We start from the raw sequence: 19,607 nt of genomic DNA, 5'->3' as shown, positions 1-19,607 counted from the left end.
TCCTTTTTCCTCTTTATGATTCATCACGACTGATTTTAGTCAATTGATGACCTTTCCCCTCGTGCCACCATCAGGCCAAACTTGCTGATTGGGTAATATACTGTAGCTATTCTGTCTATTCTGCTCAGAGGTCTGCTCTCTCTGCTCTCTAGTTAATATTTTGATCACATTTAACCCACCTACTCTTCCTTAATGGCAAAGATAAATTCCGAGCTCTAGAGAGGGAAGTCTAAAAGCTGTTTCAAAGTCACCACTCGGACACAGAAGTCTCAAACTTAAAAGTTAGTATATCATTTTATATACTAACTGTTCATATTAAAAAAAGATATCTACGAGAATTATCTGATTCAGTGGAACAACACCAGGGTTTGTATCGCAAACTTCAGCTCCAAAGTGCATCCATGCTCTCATCAGTTACCAAGCTTATTTCATGACCTTTAGCTCAGAGTGGTTTTACAACGTTTTTTCTATAGAAGTCATGGACAAGTGTAACTCCCAGTAGAACAAAAGCAACACACAACACAAAGACTTTTCTGTCTTGAGGAAAATCGCGAGTGCTGTGTTCGACACCGCTGCTACAGCGACAGCCAGCTGAGTCGATGCTTCTTTTTAAAGTTTCACTAAGCTGTGTTATCTTTAGTGTGGCGCCAAAGCAGGAAAAACAGCATTTCAGCAAAACAAGTGAAACACTGAGCTTTAATGATGTCTCATGTCATTTTTTTGCTGACAGTCACAAAGATCTCTCAAATGTCAAATGTACACTGTGAGAAAAGAGAGATGTTTTGTTTGGTTAACCAGCAGGCTTTCCAGCCTGTCAGCTGAGGTCAGGTCAGTAACTGAGCAGCATAGAGTGAAGTATGCCTGCCTCACATCTTTGTCTTGCACCTGAGATTCAGATAATTCTGTTACGGATGCTATCCTTGGATATCAAATTGTTTGGAGACATCAGGGGCAATAGCTAATGCAATATCTGTAACCCTATTGGCCAAGTCCATAGAAAGCACGTTTTTCCTGTCCTTTGTGGATGAACCACAACAAGACTGATCTGCATTAATCTTCCTGGTTGAACCATCCAACACATACAAACACACACACGAAGAGTAAACAAGCACCAAGATTACTTCTTACCGTATCTTAACTGTGCTGCAGTAGGTGGTGCAATTTCCAGCTGCCCTGAAAAAAAGAAGAAGAAAGAAATGTTCTTTTTAGGTTTTATGAAGCATAAGCATCTCCTATGGCCTGTTTTTCCTATGGAGAGGAAAAGTCAGCAAAAATGTCAGCCAGCCTTTAAATGCCAAAGCCCATCAGTCACGACCTTATGGATACAGAGAGAAAAAGGAGTATAGGGGGAGAGAGGGAAAACATTTTGGCAGTGTGTCAAGGGTGATAAAAGGGAGTCAGAGAGAGGAAGAGGGGCAAAGAGCGTCTCCCTCGTTGCCACCCTCCCTGAGCGAGACACGGCTGAGGACAAAAGTGACGCCGGAAAATGATAATCCTGCTGCCAATCAGGCCTCAGAGGATGCCTGCCAGCACACTGATTATAATTGTCAGAGTGTGTATAATTGTGTGTGCGTGCGTGTGTATAAAGAAAATGACAAAAAATAGACAGAGAAAGGGAGGACGAGATAGAAGATGTGTGAGAGACATTTGCTTCCTGCCTTCATATCAACAAATTTAAAGTGATATCATCCAACATAATGTCGATGAAAATAAAATTACTTTACTGAGATCTAATCACAGTTTTCCTACAATGTGACACTAAAGTAAAAAGGAGAGCCGTGAAGTTAAAGAGCTGTGACATCTAACTGCGACCAAGTATTGGACTAACACAACAGTCATTGAGCTGTGAAGTAACACAAGGACCTCCAGTAAAACAAAGGATAATTACATTGGCTTTAAGGCTCTGTGAAATTGGATTTGTTTCACTGAGGTCAGTGGAAATGTCTGTTCCATCACTTACAGGTGTTATATGTGTGCAAGTATCGACTGATGACCACCTAATTAAGAAGACATGTTTGTGTTTTTTTCCATCTTGAATACAAAAAAAACACCTGCCTTCTTTCCTCCGTCCTGTCTGCCGTCCTCACCCATCTCCTGCTCACTTCCTCCTTTCCTTTCAGGACTCAGTGTCACATTACACGCTTCATACTACGGTCTTCAGTTGAACCCACATCTCATGTTGCTGACACAATAACAACAACAACAACAGACAATTGTTCACCTCAATGACGGCCCTGTCATCAGCACTAGAGTAAAACTACTGCACATTCACAGAGATGCACACTCACCAACACAACTGTATGTTCTTCATCAGTGCTCATACTTACACTCAGACACACACAGATCTGTCATTGCCTCCAGCCTCCCTCTTGAGCATTGTTACAGGTTTTTACCTCATTTCACATGTTTTTGAAAATCCTCTCAGCTACAAAAGCAAATCAAACTACAAGACGGGAACAAACTGGCAGAGATGAAGAAGATGGATGGCTTCGGCAATCAAGTACCGGAACGCATTTCTTTCACTTTATCGCCCATTCAGGGGGCGTTTTAGGATTTAATTAAAGGCTTTGAATGATCCTCCTGTACTCATCTGTGAGTCAACGCTGCCAGTGTACTGCTGCATCAACCACATAACTTCTCTCACTGAAACCTCCCTCTAAACAGCTGATGCTCAATTATTCTCAGCTGTCATATGACACTAATGTCTGGGAGGCCAACAAAGATCTCTTTTCACAAACTCCAATATCAAACTATGTATGTAACTCTTTGATTTGTTTCGGTAGGTTCATAAACAGAATTTAGGTTTTTTATCTTGAACTGCAGCAGTTACCTACAGCATAAGAAAACCATACATTTATTTTGACTTTGAAACTTTTCTTCAAGCATATTCTGCCGTGAATATGGGCCTCATCAACCACAATGATGGATGGTCAGTCACTAAGCTTTGGCTGAGGCGTAAGACAACTTTTAGGGACAGTAATATATTATGGACGGACAGTAAAGATGTTGGTGAACCTGGATGGATTCACAAATGTTCCTGTTTAACATGTAACCTTGTCCTGACTTTACAAAACAATATCTTTGAGGAAGTACAGAAAGAAAGTCATATTTTTTTAGGGTTGATTCCTCCAACCATTGTCAAATTGATGAATCCCACAGAAATGTGAAGGTCAGTCAAATTAGTAATTTACTGAGGTAGTGGTGTCAAACCATGTGCTGTGCAGCGTCCGGAGCATTATATGTAATGTAGGGCTCTTTCTCAATTTCTCATTCCAGTGTGTTCTTGCACTTTCTGTGGTGCTTTTTTATGTCATCTAACCAATGGAACACAAAAAACAAAGATGTCCTTTCTCAAACTGTAAAAAACCTAGAACCTAGAACCTTCTCCATGTGCTTATCAACTGGGCATTCACAGCCACATTTGTTTTAACAGTGATTTTCTACAAGATTAAAAAAAAAGGAACAAGCAAGACTTGAGGTTATAAACTTTTTGGCTCAGCAAACTATTTCCCAGACAGCAGACACTGTGGCTGTACGCTGTTGAACAATGCTAAAATACAGACCTGTGATCAGTCTAATAAATTGTTCTAATCTGTCCAATTCTGATATGATAGAAACGATGCAATACATCATACTGTCCCAAATCAGAAGCCTGTTCCTGTTATATTTTCCCATTACTTAAAACGAATGAGGCCAAGTGAAAATGCAGCTGAGTCACTGTCTCATCACTAGTCACATGAAAAAACCCATTAACGAGAAACAGAATCTCTTGGAGATTTTACTCTCCCAATCCACTGGGCTTCATCCAGCCATTTATTAGAAGTGCGATAGCTGACACGGCTGTCTATTGCCCCCACAACTCCTCTGGTATCAAGTATTGATTGCATGGTGTTTTAAATCCCCCACAGCTGCCGTCTCCAGGGAATTCAATTCCAACAGAGAGGAGTGCTGAAAACATTTAACGGGCTGTGATAAGTAACTAACCACGAGCATGATTAAATACCAGAGCAGCCATGTTTTTTAATTCTTCTGGGGACACAGATCTTAACTGTTAATTGCCAAGTCAGCTACAATTAGTCTCTGAAGCATTTACTACACATAGTCTACAAAATACCTACCAGATGGCATCGAAAAGGCTCACATTGAGGCTTAAATTTGGAATTTGTCCATCTACAAACATCTATATATTTGTGTGCAGATTTTTAGTTTCCCTTTGTTTTATTCCCTCCTCAGCTGCTTGATGCGGGGACATTGTCTGTTTGAGGAGGCAACCATAAACACCCCAGTTCTCTTTTGCTGTGATTGTTTAAAAGGGAAGAGAAAAGTCACACTTTGCCTTTGTTTTGCTGTGACAAATGGCTTACTCCACACTTTGTCTCTTCGTGCTGGAACAGCATGAAATTGAAGTGTGAACAGAGTTTTGGAAATTGGAGATAAGTCTGTGAAGGAACCCAAAAGCCAAGTTCTCTCTCTCTCAGCAAAATGAATAAATGTCTGTCGGTCCATTCAATTGCCTCAATGAGAAATGATGAATAGGAGGCAATACGTTTTTCTGCCAATTCAGGTGGTGGCGTTACAGAGGCAGAAACCAGAAAAACTGCAGGGGCATTTTTCATCACACGACTGTACAGCAGTGCAATGCAGCTTGTGTGTGTGACTACGTGTTAGTGTGTGTGTCTTGGGCTTTATAGAGCAAGTGTAAACTATGAAACATCCTTGTTTCCCCCTCAGGATTATATTGATTTTCGAATTGCACACACCCTCACATAGAGGGGATTCTCATTATGGTTGTGGTTTGATACAACACAGACTGTTGTATGAAGGGGCATGATTGTGTGTGAGTGTATAAGCATTGTGTTTATCTGTATGAATTTATATCATCATCATCATCATCATCATCATATCATCTGCATTGTGTGTGTGTGTGTGTGTGTGTGAGAGGGAGAGAGAGAGAGATCAATTGTTCAGCAGAATGGAAACAATAGAAGGTAAGAGCCATTCATCATGTGCTCAGCACCTTGCTACTCTCTGTGATTTATGAGACTGAAAAGAGGAAATTACGCAGCACACAGAATGTGGGCCACAATGGCCAGGACAGTCATTAGTCAACGTGAAGTGGGAGAAGATTTGTGGGGGGTTTTTGTAGCAGCAGGTTTTGAAAATTTGAGTTTAAAATTAATTTGTTCTGGAAAGGGTGATGATATTTAGAAAGAATGAAATCAGAAAGTACAACAATACTGAATGAAATGTTTCTGCACAGGATTTTCTTGGAACTAACTAGTAGTATAATGTAGTTTAGAAAAAGTCCACCTTAAGCTTGCGATTTGCATATAAGAGCTCATCTGAAGGAAAGCCTATTTATTTCTGTTTTTCATTTCCATCTGCTCCCCTTCACATGTCTACTGGAGGGGCTTCTAAAAAGGCCACATCACAACTTGAAATACTCTCTGTCAGCTGAGAGAAAATAATGAGTAGCTCCCAGTAAATGTAGAATTAACCAGTCGGTATATACCTGTGAGAAGAAAACACAAAGCACTGGGGCATGACACCACATAAACTGAAGCCTAACTGTGTAGTTAAATTTCAGCGAGAGTACTTTCCCGGAGAGTTCAGTGAACTCTATGTGGCTGGTAGAGAAACAAATACACCCATCAATTCCCCCAGTGGCAATTAAGGCAGCTGTGGAGGAACTGAAACAGGTAAAAAAAACAACCACAAATCCTTGAAAATGTCCTCGACAAAACCAAACCACAGGAGACGGGAAGGAAAGAAGAAAGTAGCCTTGTTTCCTCTCTGTCTTACAGCCATCGGGCACAAATGACAAAGAAAAGAGGGAAAAGGGAAAGACTCTTAAATGAGCAGTGGGCTGCCTAAAATAACTCACACTATAGATGGTTTACAATGACTTCCTCTGCACATCAGTAACACCACACCGAGATTATGTTCCTGGGAAACCATGCACTTTACGTTAATGGTTAAGACCGATAACAACATGCCATAATAATAATACCATATATTTATGTATATTTTATCACACACTCATCCTATAATGATGGTGATACAGACCACCAGCTCGCACCTATATCAGTAAATGCTCACCACATTTTTGTTGCCAGGGGATCTAAATCCTGCAGACCTCTAGTTCACAGTACTGCTTCTCAAACCTGGCAACAAAAATGAAGCTGGTTGTCCATCCTCCAAGCAAGGTAATTGCAGTTAATTGCATGCACCTGGCCTCCCAGATTTCAATTAATCATTGATCAGATGACTAGAAACATATGCACAGGTGTTACTTAACTTATTTTGGTTAATTTGCACATCTGTGTAGATGCGTTCAGACCATCTTCCTGACTCTCTTTTATTGATTCTGTTTACACCTTTATGGTTGGCTGTACTCTATCTGGCCATGCTGCATGTCACTGTACAGCAGGGGCAGAGGAAATGGCTTAAATAGTGCGACAGTGGCACAAACTGTATTGAATCCATCTCAGCTAATAAACAGCAGCAGGCAGAGTGGCCGGGGCTGTGAGAGAAAGCTGCTAGGTGACGAGTTTTGCTTCATCTTTAAACAACTACTGCACAACATTTGCAATTCTTTTTTAGAGTAAATGCAGTAATATCTCCAGGTGGTTTCAGCCATGTGAAAGATGTTTACTAGTCTCTGTTTACCATACTGCTGGTAAGCTATATGGCGTACTTTACTTGCTGCACAAGCCAGAGACTTGGGTCAGCACATTTTTAGAAAGTACAACTCTCCTAAATTCTAACATGAAAAAGATCGATCATCAAGAAAAAAAGAGGGAAGGACCTTTAAATGTTCAATGTTATATTTACATTTGACTTATGATAAATACGTTAAAGCTGCCATAATCAATATGTTTATATTGACAATGGATCAAATGACTATGTGTAAAGTGAAAGCGATCACAGAGCAAAGCCACAAAGCTAGTGAAGTCAAGTTGCCAGTAAGGTAAGCAACTTAGTATTTTCCTAAGTGAAAAATAGAAGTAACACAAAACAGTAAATACACGCCTTGAGAGAAATATTAACCTTAACATCTACTATAAAGTGCTGACTGTAGTCTTGTGGGACTGCAGTGAAATCAGCAGCCGTGGTGACTTGTGTAGCAAGGTCATTACAGAAGCCTCGGATGGGCCCAGGTACAAACCAAGGAGAAAACAGGGAGGCATGATGGGTAGTGCGTTGTGGTACATCTCATATAAGTGTGACAGGGAGGGACAGAATGAGAGTGGGAGAGATAAGAGGGAAAGACAGTGAGTGAGGAGACAACAGCAAAAAGAAATGACAGTTCGGAGGTGACAAAAAAGCGAGCTTGTGTTGTCTTTAGAGGTCATATTGTCCCATGAAAAACAGAAGATGATCCACCCCTGTCTCTTTCGCTCTGAAGCGCGTGACCTCATGAGTGAAGGGACAGGCTCACAAAAACAAACACCACCTTGAATATCAAACACATCCTGCCGCGCATGATAATATTAAATGGGTGTCTGTGGTGCCTGTGTAATTTGATTCATGCCTCGGTCCATCTGTCTAAGTTTCACAAGAAAGAGCCATATGCCGGGACTTTCCTCTTCACTTTCATAACTTCTGAATCATAACATTTTAATTGGTGGCCAGATTGCCAACTGGAGGACGATCTCACATACAGGGCATTAAACTTTGCCTTGACTCAAAACAAGAAAAAATAACTTTATTGTAAGCAATATATTAAATTTCAGGGTAATGATGATTTTTGAGGGTAATATTTGAACAGCGCTTGTCCAATCATAACTTAGAAACGGTAACTAGGCACGGCAGGCCACGACCTATCTCCACACTTTGGAGAAAGGTCTAGCTCAAGCCAAAACTGGCCATTTTCAGCATGTAGGCTGGCAGGCTAACTCAGAGGTTGTTGATGTTGTTTCACGTAGCGATGGGGACATTGAAAACTGTAACGCAAATAGCTTCAGCACTCACTGCAGTTTAGATCCACTTCCAATAAAGAAACGCTTAGTCTGAAACCTCCTTGGCACACTGAGACTGATTAGTTATTAATGGCTGCAGCTCTGTGGTTGGCAGCAAACTGCACTCAATAAATGCAGCCAGCGTGTTATTACAGTCTGTGATGAATGGTGTGTTTTCTGTACACAATGACAAGAAAAGTGTCACAGCAACAATGTCCACTGGACAGCAGTAGAACTGACTGACTGCCACGTTATTACTGTAACGCAAGCAATTCAGCAAGAATCCCTCAGAGAGTCAAATATCAGCGTAATGCATCATAACAGTGACCTGCAAATGTTCTACAGTGCAGATGCCTTTTGTGCAAGGGTCACAGCAGGTCAACCATGGACTACCATTATGCAGCAGTGTGTGTGTGTGTGTGTGTGTGTGTGCGTGTGTGTGTGTGTGTGTGAATTAGCATGACAATAACACTGCATGAGCTGAGGCAGAACGGAGAAATGAAAAGGTGCTCTCCTTTGTCCGTTATTTCAGGCAAGAAGGCAATAATCTGAGAGGCGGTGAAAGGATATGGCTTCCCCTTTCAACATAAAAGGTGGAGTAAAATACCACCAAGCACTAAGAAAGCAATATACTGAGCATAGAAAATGTTAGGCCTTCCTTCAAATAGACAAACCTGAGGAGAGAGGATGAAAGCTTTGATCCTGGATTCATTACACCTGCGAATCCGGTCATGGTTCAAGAAGAAAAATTTTAAACTTCAAGACAAATGGGAGACGGGTTATTTAAAGAAAATGAAAGGAAGAGGCTAGTGTGACTTGACAAAACAAAGCCATAAAGATCATCTACCTCTCCCTCCCTCTCGCTGCTCTCTCTCCTGTTTTGCACCTCCAATAAACTTTGCCTCCACAGTACTTCTCCATCCTCTCAGCCATGCAGGAAAATTGCTTCTATCTTGTCTCCTCTCACGTTTTTCCTTTCCAGCAGGACTATGGGAAAACCGCGTCAGTATGGTGGATGTCACTGAGTCACTCAGTAACTGAGCGCGGATGATTGCAGAGATCCAGATGGAATAGAAGGATCTCTGGTCGCTTAATCATACATTCATCTGCTGCTGCACCCCTCCTTTCCTTCTCCTCCAAGTCTTTGCTTCCTTTCCTCTCTGCTTTTACTCTTGAAGGTGAAGTCCTGAAGTGAACAAGATGCCTTTATATGCAAATGCATGTTCCCTGTCTGGGAGGTGTGAGAAATAGGTTTTTGTATTTCCACAAAACTCCTTGTGATACAGATTTAAATTAAAACTCATGTAAAGAAGTTTTCAACTATAACCGAAGAAGCTTTGGAAAAAAATGGCGAGTCATTTTTCTTTGGAAGAGAGTATTTGAGTGCACTGTTTATGAACTGCACAGTTTTTTGTTTTCGTGACCAGATTACGTGATGAAGTGACAGAATTTGTCCTTCAGCAACTCTCAACAGGTCAATAGTGTTTGCAATATTCTCAGCAAAACCACCACCAAAGTAAAGTACTGCTAAAAGTAAAACTAATATTCAAGCATCAACATACATATCATAGTCCAGTTTTCTACATTTTGGCAAAAATCAGCGAGGCCCCTTTATTTCCACTCTCTTTCTCTATCATTATTATACCATCATAATGAGATCATTTCTCCGAACGTAATAATTAATAGTGGAAAATCCCAGCCTCAGTATTAGTTGGTTAGTAATTTCAAATATTTATATTTTGCCCCAGCAAACAATCCCTTTGCCATGGAAGGACTGTGTGATATCTCTGATCTCTAACAGTGTAATTACCGAGATCTCAAACATGACAATGGGAGGTCATCAAGATCCACACTTTAACTGCGCTCTAGTGTGAGGTGTTGATATTCTAATTAAAAATGTCTGAGTCACCTTGCGCCAGTCTTGGTTATTAGATTTAGCTCCCTCATTGTTGTTACTTCTCTCCTCTTCATCCTGTCTCTTCCTGTCTGTTTACAGCTCTACACTAAATATCTCTGCCTTCATCCACTCTGAGCGTCTGCATCCACACCTCACCTCTGTCCTCTAACTTATTTGCTGTCTGCAAACTTCAGACACTTCACTCCTCTTACCTCTCTGAGAACGCCCCCTCAAACGTCTTGTCCTTGAGAGTATCATGGCTGTTACCATCTGTTCCTAAAATGCTCAGGAGACATTTGTCAGGAGAATAAATTCAAAACCGTTTTTAAACTCTTTCAAAACTGTGAAAACTTTACTAGAAACGTGGACACGGAAACTGGAAGACAAAAAACAAGCAACAGATTACCAGCCCTCAGCTTGACTTGGGTGGGGCAACATTCAAAAAATGTAGGTATAAAAGTATTGCAGTCTGATTTTCCAAAGGCTGTGATTATTAGTCACTTGAAATAAAATGCATGCTCTGTGCTCAATTAAGAGAAGCAGTTTAAGCCACCACAAAAATACGACATGGCGACATGAATGCATTATATTAACAAAGCTGTCTCTGATCCACCGATAGTGCCTTTACAGCACACTCGCCTTTCTGTCTTGACTAAATTAAATCAGCGTGAATCAGTCTTTTTATATGAACAATGGATCAGATGTGAAAGGGTTGTTTTTGTAGTGCCAAACAGAAAATTGTCAACCGACTGCAATTCTCCTCAGCTCGACAGTGTTTTAGTATATTTCAGCTCATTGTTTTGGTTTTACTGACCACAACTTTACTGTTTTGGGGTGGGCAAGTCATTTCCAGCAGCAGAAGTCAGTTGTTTCGAGCAAATAAAAAACTCTGATAAACAGACTGTATGCTATCTGGCCAGCACTAAACAAAATTAGCAACTAGCTGGTGAACATAGGGTAGCAAAAACAGAGCTAAGAAAATACAACTGAAATACAACTCAAAATGAATGCTAATGTTGCTGCGTGTCTGCAGATTGTTTTAATAAGCTAAAACGTTCACCATATAAACTTTAAGGTGATAATATGACATTTTAAATCATTTTTAAATAGAGACAGTGTAGGTTATAATTTTACTCTTGCCTCCTTGCACAAGAAGTCTGCAATCTGTGTGTTTGACAGGTTAATGTAATATCTAACTTAAATTTATGAGCACAATCCAGAATGAAGGTGAATGCATTCAGCAAACACAGCCACAGCCAGCATGGACATACTGCAGTAGACTCCATTAACCCTGAAGACTGCCCAGTACTCCAACCACAGGCAGACGTCCAACTTCCTCACCATGCAGCGAACCTGCATATAAATGTCAGGAAAATAAAGGTTTTGCCTTCAGTTGTCCTGCAGCCTCTGGGGAAGAATGATGATGGATGCTGATTATGCCTGTCAAACAAAAAAGAATCAATCTCTCAGCCAGCAAGTCAGTCCACCGGTCCACCAATCACTGATTCAGCTAGTCTGCAGCACGCACATACAGTAGGTAAGACAATCCCTGAGGGCTTTTATAGCGTGAAGGTGAGGATGTCAGCGAGCGCCAGCCGGGCAGGCCCCACAGCTGAGAGCAGAGGAAAGCGGCTGTCCTCTGCGTATAGTCACCTCAGTACACCAGCTCACATTGTTCTCTCGTCTTTGGTTGAGAATGTGTGGTGGTTTTCAAGCCTAAAAAATATGAAGTTGTGAATCAACCCAGCAATCTATTTGGTTGGGATTGACACAAAAACATGACTTTTTTAAAATATGATTATGTGAATATATCATTTAAATATGATTCTCTGATATTCTGCAACTATATCAAAGATTTGAAAGGTCTAAAAGGTCTTAAATCTTTCTAGTTGCTTAATGCAACTTGAACATATTCCAGTGAGTGCGATACTTTGCTTTTAGCAGCCTCGGTGTGTGATATAAAACCCTCCACCATGAGGCTCACCAGGGATTTAGCGCTGTTGTTAGCAATGTTAATATTGCAGAGTATTTGTGGCAAGGGAAGGCTCGCAGCATGTGGTCAGGATGCATTCAACCACATCCGACAGGAAAATAATGATGTTACTATTAGGATCAGTGGGCATGGAGAATCTTATTGCAACGCTGTGTAATGATGGGTCGGTCGGCCTCTACAATTCTCTCTCACAGTTCCCCAGAGTCTGGATACAGAGTGGGAATGAGGAAGGGAGAGGTATTTCAAATTAGGCGACAGGCAAACTGAGTTTCTGTATTTCTGTTTTTACCACAAAGTTAACTTCCTCTGTGCATTGTGGGAAACAAATTAGTTCCTGGAATGACCATGCAGGAATCAGGCAGAATCTAATCTTACTGAGCAATAATCACCACTTTTAGCGTTATTATCACTGCCAGAGTTACCACTATAACCACTAAAGATGCTATCAGTCAGCAGAAGCGTCACTGGCCTGTTTTAGTGTACATGGAGAAAGGTGACTGAATGCTATGACCCAATCAATAATATATACAATCAATACCATCCCACATACTGTAGCCGGCAGCAGCATGCTTCCCTCCCCCAGTGATATTTATGTTTCTGATACAGGATCTTATAGAGAGTGAATTATGATACCTGAAACAGAAGAACATTTGTTTGTTTTCCTCCAAAAAGAAAAAGTTTCTTTTGGTGTGAAAGAAATGTCTCCATAACTGCATTAAGACACTGAAATCCTCCATTTTAAACGGGACAACCATCAGAGGCACGCTCATATTAACAATGACAATCGGCGATGTGATTTGTGCAGGTCGTTGCTACTTGTTATTCAGAGCCTCACATACTGTACACTGAGAAGAAACAGTACACACATGACACTATTCATAGCAACTGATGCATGTATGCATAACATTCAGCAGTCTGCCGCTACATGGTTTAAAGGAGCCTGGTGTACAGTGCAGCCGTTCACTACTTTATGCTTATCTCATCTTATCTTATCTTATCGTCGAAGGACAGAGATATTCGAAGCTACCCTGCAGGGTGTCCCACAGGGTGGGATCAGGAGACAGTAGAGTAAACAAGCCCCCACCGAGTTTTCTTCCATACAAGCCTGCAGGAATAAAGTGTCAGTGCTTAATCTCTTATCCACAGTTTTAGGGCTCTGTGCAAAGGATCTCATATTTTCATCAGTGTTTTCTCTGACAGTGAAAGGAGCACTGATTAATTTTCCACTATTCACTTATTTTTCAATGGCTCCAGAGTTCAACAATTTGACAGGGATGAAACACAAAGCCATAAGACAAAATTACGGGAATCTATTTTTAAGAACAGTCTTTTCACTTTACTGCTGGAGAGAAATATAGATGGTGACAGGAGCTCAGAGCAGCATACTCCCAGAGAGGACCTCGTGTACTGTAGATCATCACTCATGTCTCTCCTCATTCCCTCCCTCTATTCTCGCCTGTCTCTATATCGATTGACCCACTTCCTTCTTTTTCTCTCCATCTGTGGGACATCCACCCGTGCTCCTCCTCCTCCTTCTCTTATGAGCTCATAAGCTCGTGTTTCATGAAACCCGACGAAAGCCTCAACCTGTCATACAGTAGACTGAAAAACCTACCACCGTAACCGCCTTTTCACCTTAACTTTTCACCTGGGTAAACTGCACCGTGGGCCGGTGAGTTAAAAGCCTTTTGTGAGGTCAGGAACGCCAGAATGAGTCTCTAAATGAATACGACCCGCTGAGACAGAATGAGTGTACAGTGTGACGTCCTTGGCCTGGTATATTTGGAGGATGTCATGATGGAATAGGATTTGGGAAGAAATGTGACGGGTTTTGCCTGTTGTTGTATGTGCCTTGTAGATAGAATATAAAAATGTTTTTCAGGAAGTAATTTTTTGTTAGAAGTATTGGCATACAATACATACAGACATACTTGTGTTGCTGAGTGTCCGCTCAATTCGTCTGAAAGCCACAGCTATAGGTTTCAGTACTGAGGGATACTGCAGTCCACTCCCTACTGAGTAATGCATGTGGTGTAGATGTGAATGTGGATGGATGTGGGTGTAGCTGAATTAATATTTAATTTTACTAAAAAAAAAATTAATTTATGTCTATAGTTTTATTTCAATTTACTGTATATAGTTCCGAAACTGTTGTGGGTGGGACATTGTTAAGAGGCGCACCTTTTGCACAACACATGTTCAGCTACTTCAAAGCTTTGCGGATGCTCCTGACGGACAGAGCTATACTCGGTGTCTGATGCGCCATGTTGTCCCCTGTTTCTGTGCTGTGCAGAGAATAAATTGTGGACCCAGCTCTGTGTGTCTGATGTGCTTGCTGATCTACATCTGCTACATGGGCATAAGAGTTACAGTAATGGTGACATGCTTCATTGATCCCTGCCAATAGATTCTCTTTTTATCTGCACACAGGGAGGTCAGAGGTCAGAGACCAGCTGCAGAACAGCACTCTGGGATTAGGTGTCCTTCTCCATGCAGCTATGGTGTGATGTTTTGGAAAGACTTTAACCAGTCTTCCAACTGCAACTTCCAACTTTTTAGACTTCCACTACCCTGAATGATAGATCTAACTAAGATGCAAAATCCCCTGTCATCAATTAGAAATCATTTCAATAAGGATTTTTTCAAATTATGCACTGCTACTACATCTACTGCATGCTGTACTGAAGCACATCACCTACCTTGAGCTATAGCTATGGACTCGAACTTGTGCAGTTCTCGCAGCAGACAGGTGCGCTCAGACGGATGAAGGCTATAAATAAACTCCTTGGCTCCTCGGGGCGAGTGGAGGGGCTCCACGGGCTCCTTCAGCGGGTGTGTGCCCAGGTTACACCGCTGCACCAGCAGGGAGAGCGGGTGCAGTTGTGCAGTGGACGCTACGGCGGGTGTTTGGTGGTTGCTGAGTCCGGCTGTGGCCAACCCAGTCCCGGCTCTCAGAGAGAGGGCGGGCCGCAGGACTCTCCGCAGGCAGGGCAACATCTCTGGGATGAGGGGGTAGAGCAAAGCGCCGGGAACCTGCTGGAGAGCAGCGGAGGACAATTTGACAGGCCTAGTTACCACTTTTAGCCTGGACTCTTCCGAAACACATGACATGCCGCTTTATATAATAACAATATTTCTAAAATTGATCGCTGCAATGGTCGCATGAAGACACCCTCCACATCCTCAATCTGGAGGCAGATTGGGTTATTTTAAGGGCAAAACAGGGCCTGAAAATCACAATTACACATTATTTACGGACAAACTGGTTAAATCCCATTTTTAGCGCATTTTTGGAAACATAAAGCAGCAGAAAAATGCGGCAGCTGTCCAAATAATCAAACTGCAACTTGTGTTATCGGACGCACCTCAGTCGATGCTCCGCTGTCCCGTCCAACAACCTCCACAAGAAACCTCGGAAACACACAAGCTGCTCCGGCGCACACGCTTCTTCTTCGCCGGCAGTGAGACGCTGCAGATGTCCGCGCACAACCTCGAACACCTGACTGGCTGTAGTATTCGTACAAAATCACATTTTTGCGAGCGTAGTCCCGGCTGGCGTAACCTCTGGCTGACAGGATGGTGTGAGGCGGATGGGAGGGCTCCAGCAGCCCCGAAAATATTTTCCAATAGCAGCGCTGCTTTCCGCCGTGCGTAACTCTGACGGCACCGCCACACGTACGTACAGTCAGCACACAGGCACAATGGACAGTCAGGGCATTCGTGTTATACCACGTCTGCCATAACGACAAACAATACGAATTTGGTCCTGCACATTTAGGTTGGTGACCTTCTAGAAGTCAATGGCATATCCTCGTGAGAAATAAACATTTGTCTATTATCTTAATCAACCTTTACCCACTGTGTTCAGTTGGAGTATGGATAGATCAGATCATTCAGTCATTCATCCCGAGGAATCCACCATATTTCAAAGGAACTTTATCAAACCTGTGCCAATTATAGGGCCAAGAATTATAGTGATATCAGCTGACACATAATGGTGTTCATACCCTGAATGTCTCTTGCGGGATTAGTAAAAGGAGTGTATTTGTCCGTTGGGTGTGTACCCATCCCTCTCTCTGCTATTATGCACGTGGGGCATTTCAGCTATTCACCCAGACTACAGTCCACACCCAAGGAAAATATGACACCATGTGGAAGTTATTTGTTTGGAGGAGGAAGCCTGAACTTGAGGCAAAAGAGCAAAAGGCTCTTACACCTAGTCTAGCGCTCTGTTCATGTACTTTCTGATTTAATTGAAGGCCTTCTTTGTGAGAGAGGCAGATTGATTGTTTTGGCTGTACTTTTATTGATTAGACGAGTGTTCTCAGGCCTCTAAGGATGGGAGGAGTGATGCATTATCCAAGCAGAAGTTATAAACCAGGGTTGGGTGTTAAAAGCAGCTCAGACAAGGGGGCCCCCTGGTGGCCAAAACCAAGCGTAGCATCTGTTTACATTCTGATCAAAGGCAGTGAAGGCTTTATCCACTGACTTATCCTACAGTTCCATTTGAACCTGTATGTGTCAATATTTCCCACCAATTATCCCACAATATGGCCAGTTCTCAGACTGGGTTGGTGTAAAAGCTTGATTGCACACTTGCACATTCAAGAAGTCAGTGAGCCAAAGCAAAATGTATATTTTTATTATACTGCTAAAGCTGTCATTACACAAAAAATAACAATCTTTTACTTCCTGAAACAAACTGCATCATAGCCTGTTGAACTGTACAGGGACAGACAGAGAGGTCAACTCTCCTTGGGGGGGAAATAAGCTAAAAACTAAACTAGAAACCAGGTTTAACCGTACTTTCAAACCCTCACAAACTATAAACTTCTTATTCATTGGATATACTGACATTTGGCAACTCTGATATAATATATATTTATGCTAGCAATTTAAATATGTAAATTACAGGATTATAATACATGTTTTAGACAGGTGGACGGCCAAAAACAAAAACAACAAAAATATTAACATCATCAACAATGTCAAGAACTGAATGCTGGGTTTCCCAAAACATCTAAGCAGTAATATTGTCTTTGCTCAGTTGAAATTAAACAGTACAGGGGTATTTTATATGCAAGTGGTTTGTGGTGCATCCCCCTGTTCACACTATGCGTTAAATTCAGGCACAGAGATGATATCTTTGTTTTTGCCATCCCTCTAATTGTACCTTTCTATTTCTATTACATTAAATACACAAGAAGTCTGTTAAAAATATAGAAACAAACTGGATTTTCATGCTTAGATGTCTTTGGGAAACTCAGGTCAGATTAGGCCAGACATTGTGGGCAGCGTACCATTTGTTCAAATCTAATAAGATAAGATGCCTATCAGATAAACTGTTCATTAACATCTTACCTGAAATCACTTGTAAATAACTGGGGGACAAACATTTAAATTTAAACATTCTGCAGGGAACAATTAAAAGTTTGCATGTTGCCATCAGCTCTGCATCATGCAAGTCCAATTTATTCCAAAATCTGAACCCATAATACTGATGCAAGCCTCTCCATTATGAGACTAAAATTTATTTAACTGTTTTAAACACATTTGGAACACACTTTGTTGCGATTATTAAAATGCAGTTTATGCCTGTGTGTGTGAAATAAGGGACATAATGAATCATAGCAGGACAGTCACTGATGAAACAACACATCATCAGACAATACATGCATGCATGGATAGATGACACAACTCTATTACGCTGATGTTTTATATAAGTATAAAAATAGAGATAGGCTGAGAAAGAAAGAGAGATTTAAAGGCTGAGAAGAAGAAAATAAATTAAAAATGTGTGAGTTTCGGGACTAACTTGTACAGCTTAATAACATTTACAGTTTCATACATCTTGTAGTAGCCATGGTCTCACAGTGCTTGAACTGAAATGCAAATTTAAACACAGACTGTAACTCAAGGACAAGAACTGCTTTTAGCCTATAACCTTACAACGCTGCAGTCTGAGGAAAAGCCTCATATCTCCAAAACACCTTATTTTTCAGATAAACAGAATACTTTAAAATGTATCTACAGTGACGTATTTCTTAAATTAAACAATGGATTTTGATGTGATTTCCTAATTTATAGAGCAACAAAATCTGTATGTACTGGACTTGTCACCTTTGATGCTATTACAAAACACCAAAATTGGAGATGACGGATTTCAAAACCTATTTAATCAAAAGGACATGAGCATGCACGCTACATGTGTCAAAGAAGACAACAGAGAGTTCAATATAACAGCAACCAGACAACACAATAGAAACAGTATGACATTACCAATTCATAACTTTCAAAACATCAAAAAATATTTTTCCTCATGTAACTTCTATAAAATGTTGATAATATATATAAATTTGAATTAACATTGAGTTTTGACATGGCACATCTGTACTTTGACAACTATTAGTAATGTATGGCTAATAAATGCTACAAAACAAGAAGGGGCTAATGTATAAACACAAACCACTGAGGAGTTCTACAAAGCTCAGCATGTAGACACTGCAGATTAATTGAGATTCATAGAGGGGAAAAATATGAAAAATGAAAACCAAATCACATCCAAAGGCTATGGTGATCATTATGAAATCAATAAACATCCTGTTTGAAGATGTGAGATGTAATGATTATGGCACTGTGGAGGAGCAGAGGGGAATATAGCAGAGATACAGTGAGCGAGAAGCACCAACACACTCCTCAGGCCTCACGCTACAGACACGTGCAAATTATTTACATCATGTAAATACTAAAACAACTAAAACAAAACAGGACGCAACTTGTAGTGTCTCTTAATGTCACGGCATCAACCACGTGACGCTTTAGTCACACTGTAGTCTCCTACAACTTTGACTTCAACACAAAGTCGGGTCATTTGCTTTTTGAGGAGCTCTCTGCATTGGTCGTACCCCTGCCCACGTTGGCTCTATGGACATCTCACGTATTGAAGTGTTTGAACTGAGAGAGGAAGACGGCTTTCACAACACAGCACCTCCCTACAGCCATCAGGGCGTCCCTCCAAGTAAGCAGTCAGTGCGGTTCAGGAGAGGCCAAATGGTGCAATCGAAAGCCGACCACTGGAGCAATGACTTCCTAGTGCGCCTGAATATTGCTCTCTAGATGCTGTGTTGTACTTGCATTGTTTATTGCGCTCCTCCTGCCAAGTCACTTGGCAGTCGGAATGCTTATTCATCCCACGATGGTACGATGCACTCCCTAAACAATGAGTGTTTACATATAATACACAGTGTTTTTCTACACTGGAAAGAGGCATACACGCTGTCCTTGTCCAACCCTCAGTTTCAGGGAGAATTCTGGATACATATGTGTAAAATATGTCCTGACTGTCATACTGTGGGGTAATGTTTCTCTGTCCTTCTCGTTACTTATTAACATAAAATCAACATCCTCATGTTTTTCATTACACAGCTGTGGGCTCGGATTTGCAAAAACATATTTAGTGCTCAGGCCAAGAACGGAAAAAAATGTAAGAAATTAGGTCTTTTCCTTGTACTCGTACCGGCTCGTACAATTACTCAACTTATACATGGACCGAATACAAGTGGGCCTGTGATCCACTTTAGGTCCAAACCAATATGTTAACAACCCTGGCTTCCTTTCTGAGGCATCATGAGCCACATAAGAAAATGTGAACCTGAACAAAAGCATATCTGTATATTTTCTTCTCTGAATCATTATAGATGGCTTCTGCTGTGAGGGATCCTCACAGGTGGAAATTTACAGAATGAGAAACGCTGCA

At 41.3% G+C, this 19,607-nt stretch overlaps 1 protein-coding gene across 1 annotated transcript in view; it reads right to left on the bottom strand.

Moving 5' to 3' along the window:
- Nucleotides 1-15,295, bottom strand: part of LOC139290584 (transmembrane protein 65-like) — a 30,847-nt gene extending 15,552 nt beyond the window's left edge. Inside the window, exons 1-3 of the mRNA XM_070912406.1 lie at nt 15,217-15,295; nt 14,551-14,884; nt 1,129-1,173 (exon numbers count right to left, since the gene is read on the bottom strand). Coding sequence (XP_070768507.1) covers nt 1,129-1,173; nt 14,551-14,848 — 343 coding nt within the window. The 5' untranslated portion in view covers nt 14,849-14,884; nt 15,217-15,295. The remainder of the gene's footprint in view (nt 1-1,128; nt 1,174-14,550; nt 14,885-15,216) is intronic.
- Between the last annotated feature and the right edge of the window lie 4,312 nt (nt 15,296-19,607).

This window comes from Enoplosus armatus, chromosome 9 (assembly GCF_043641665.1).
Source record: "Enoplosus armatus isolate fEnoArm2 chromosome 9, fEnoArm2.hap1, whole genome shotgun sequence".
NCBI classification, from domain to species: domain Eukaryota; kingdom Metazoa; phylum Chordata; class Actinopteri; order Centrarchiformes; family Enoplosidae; genus Enoplosus; species Enoplosus armatus.
This window is presented reverse-complemented; position numbering and strand designations above follow the sequence as displayed.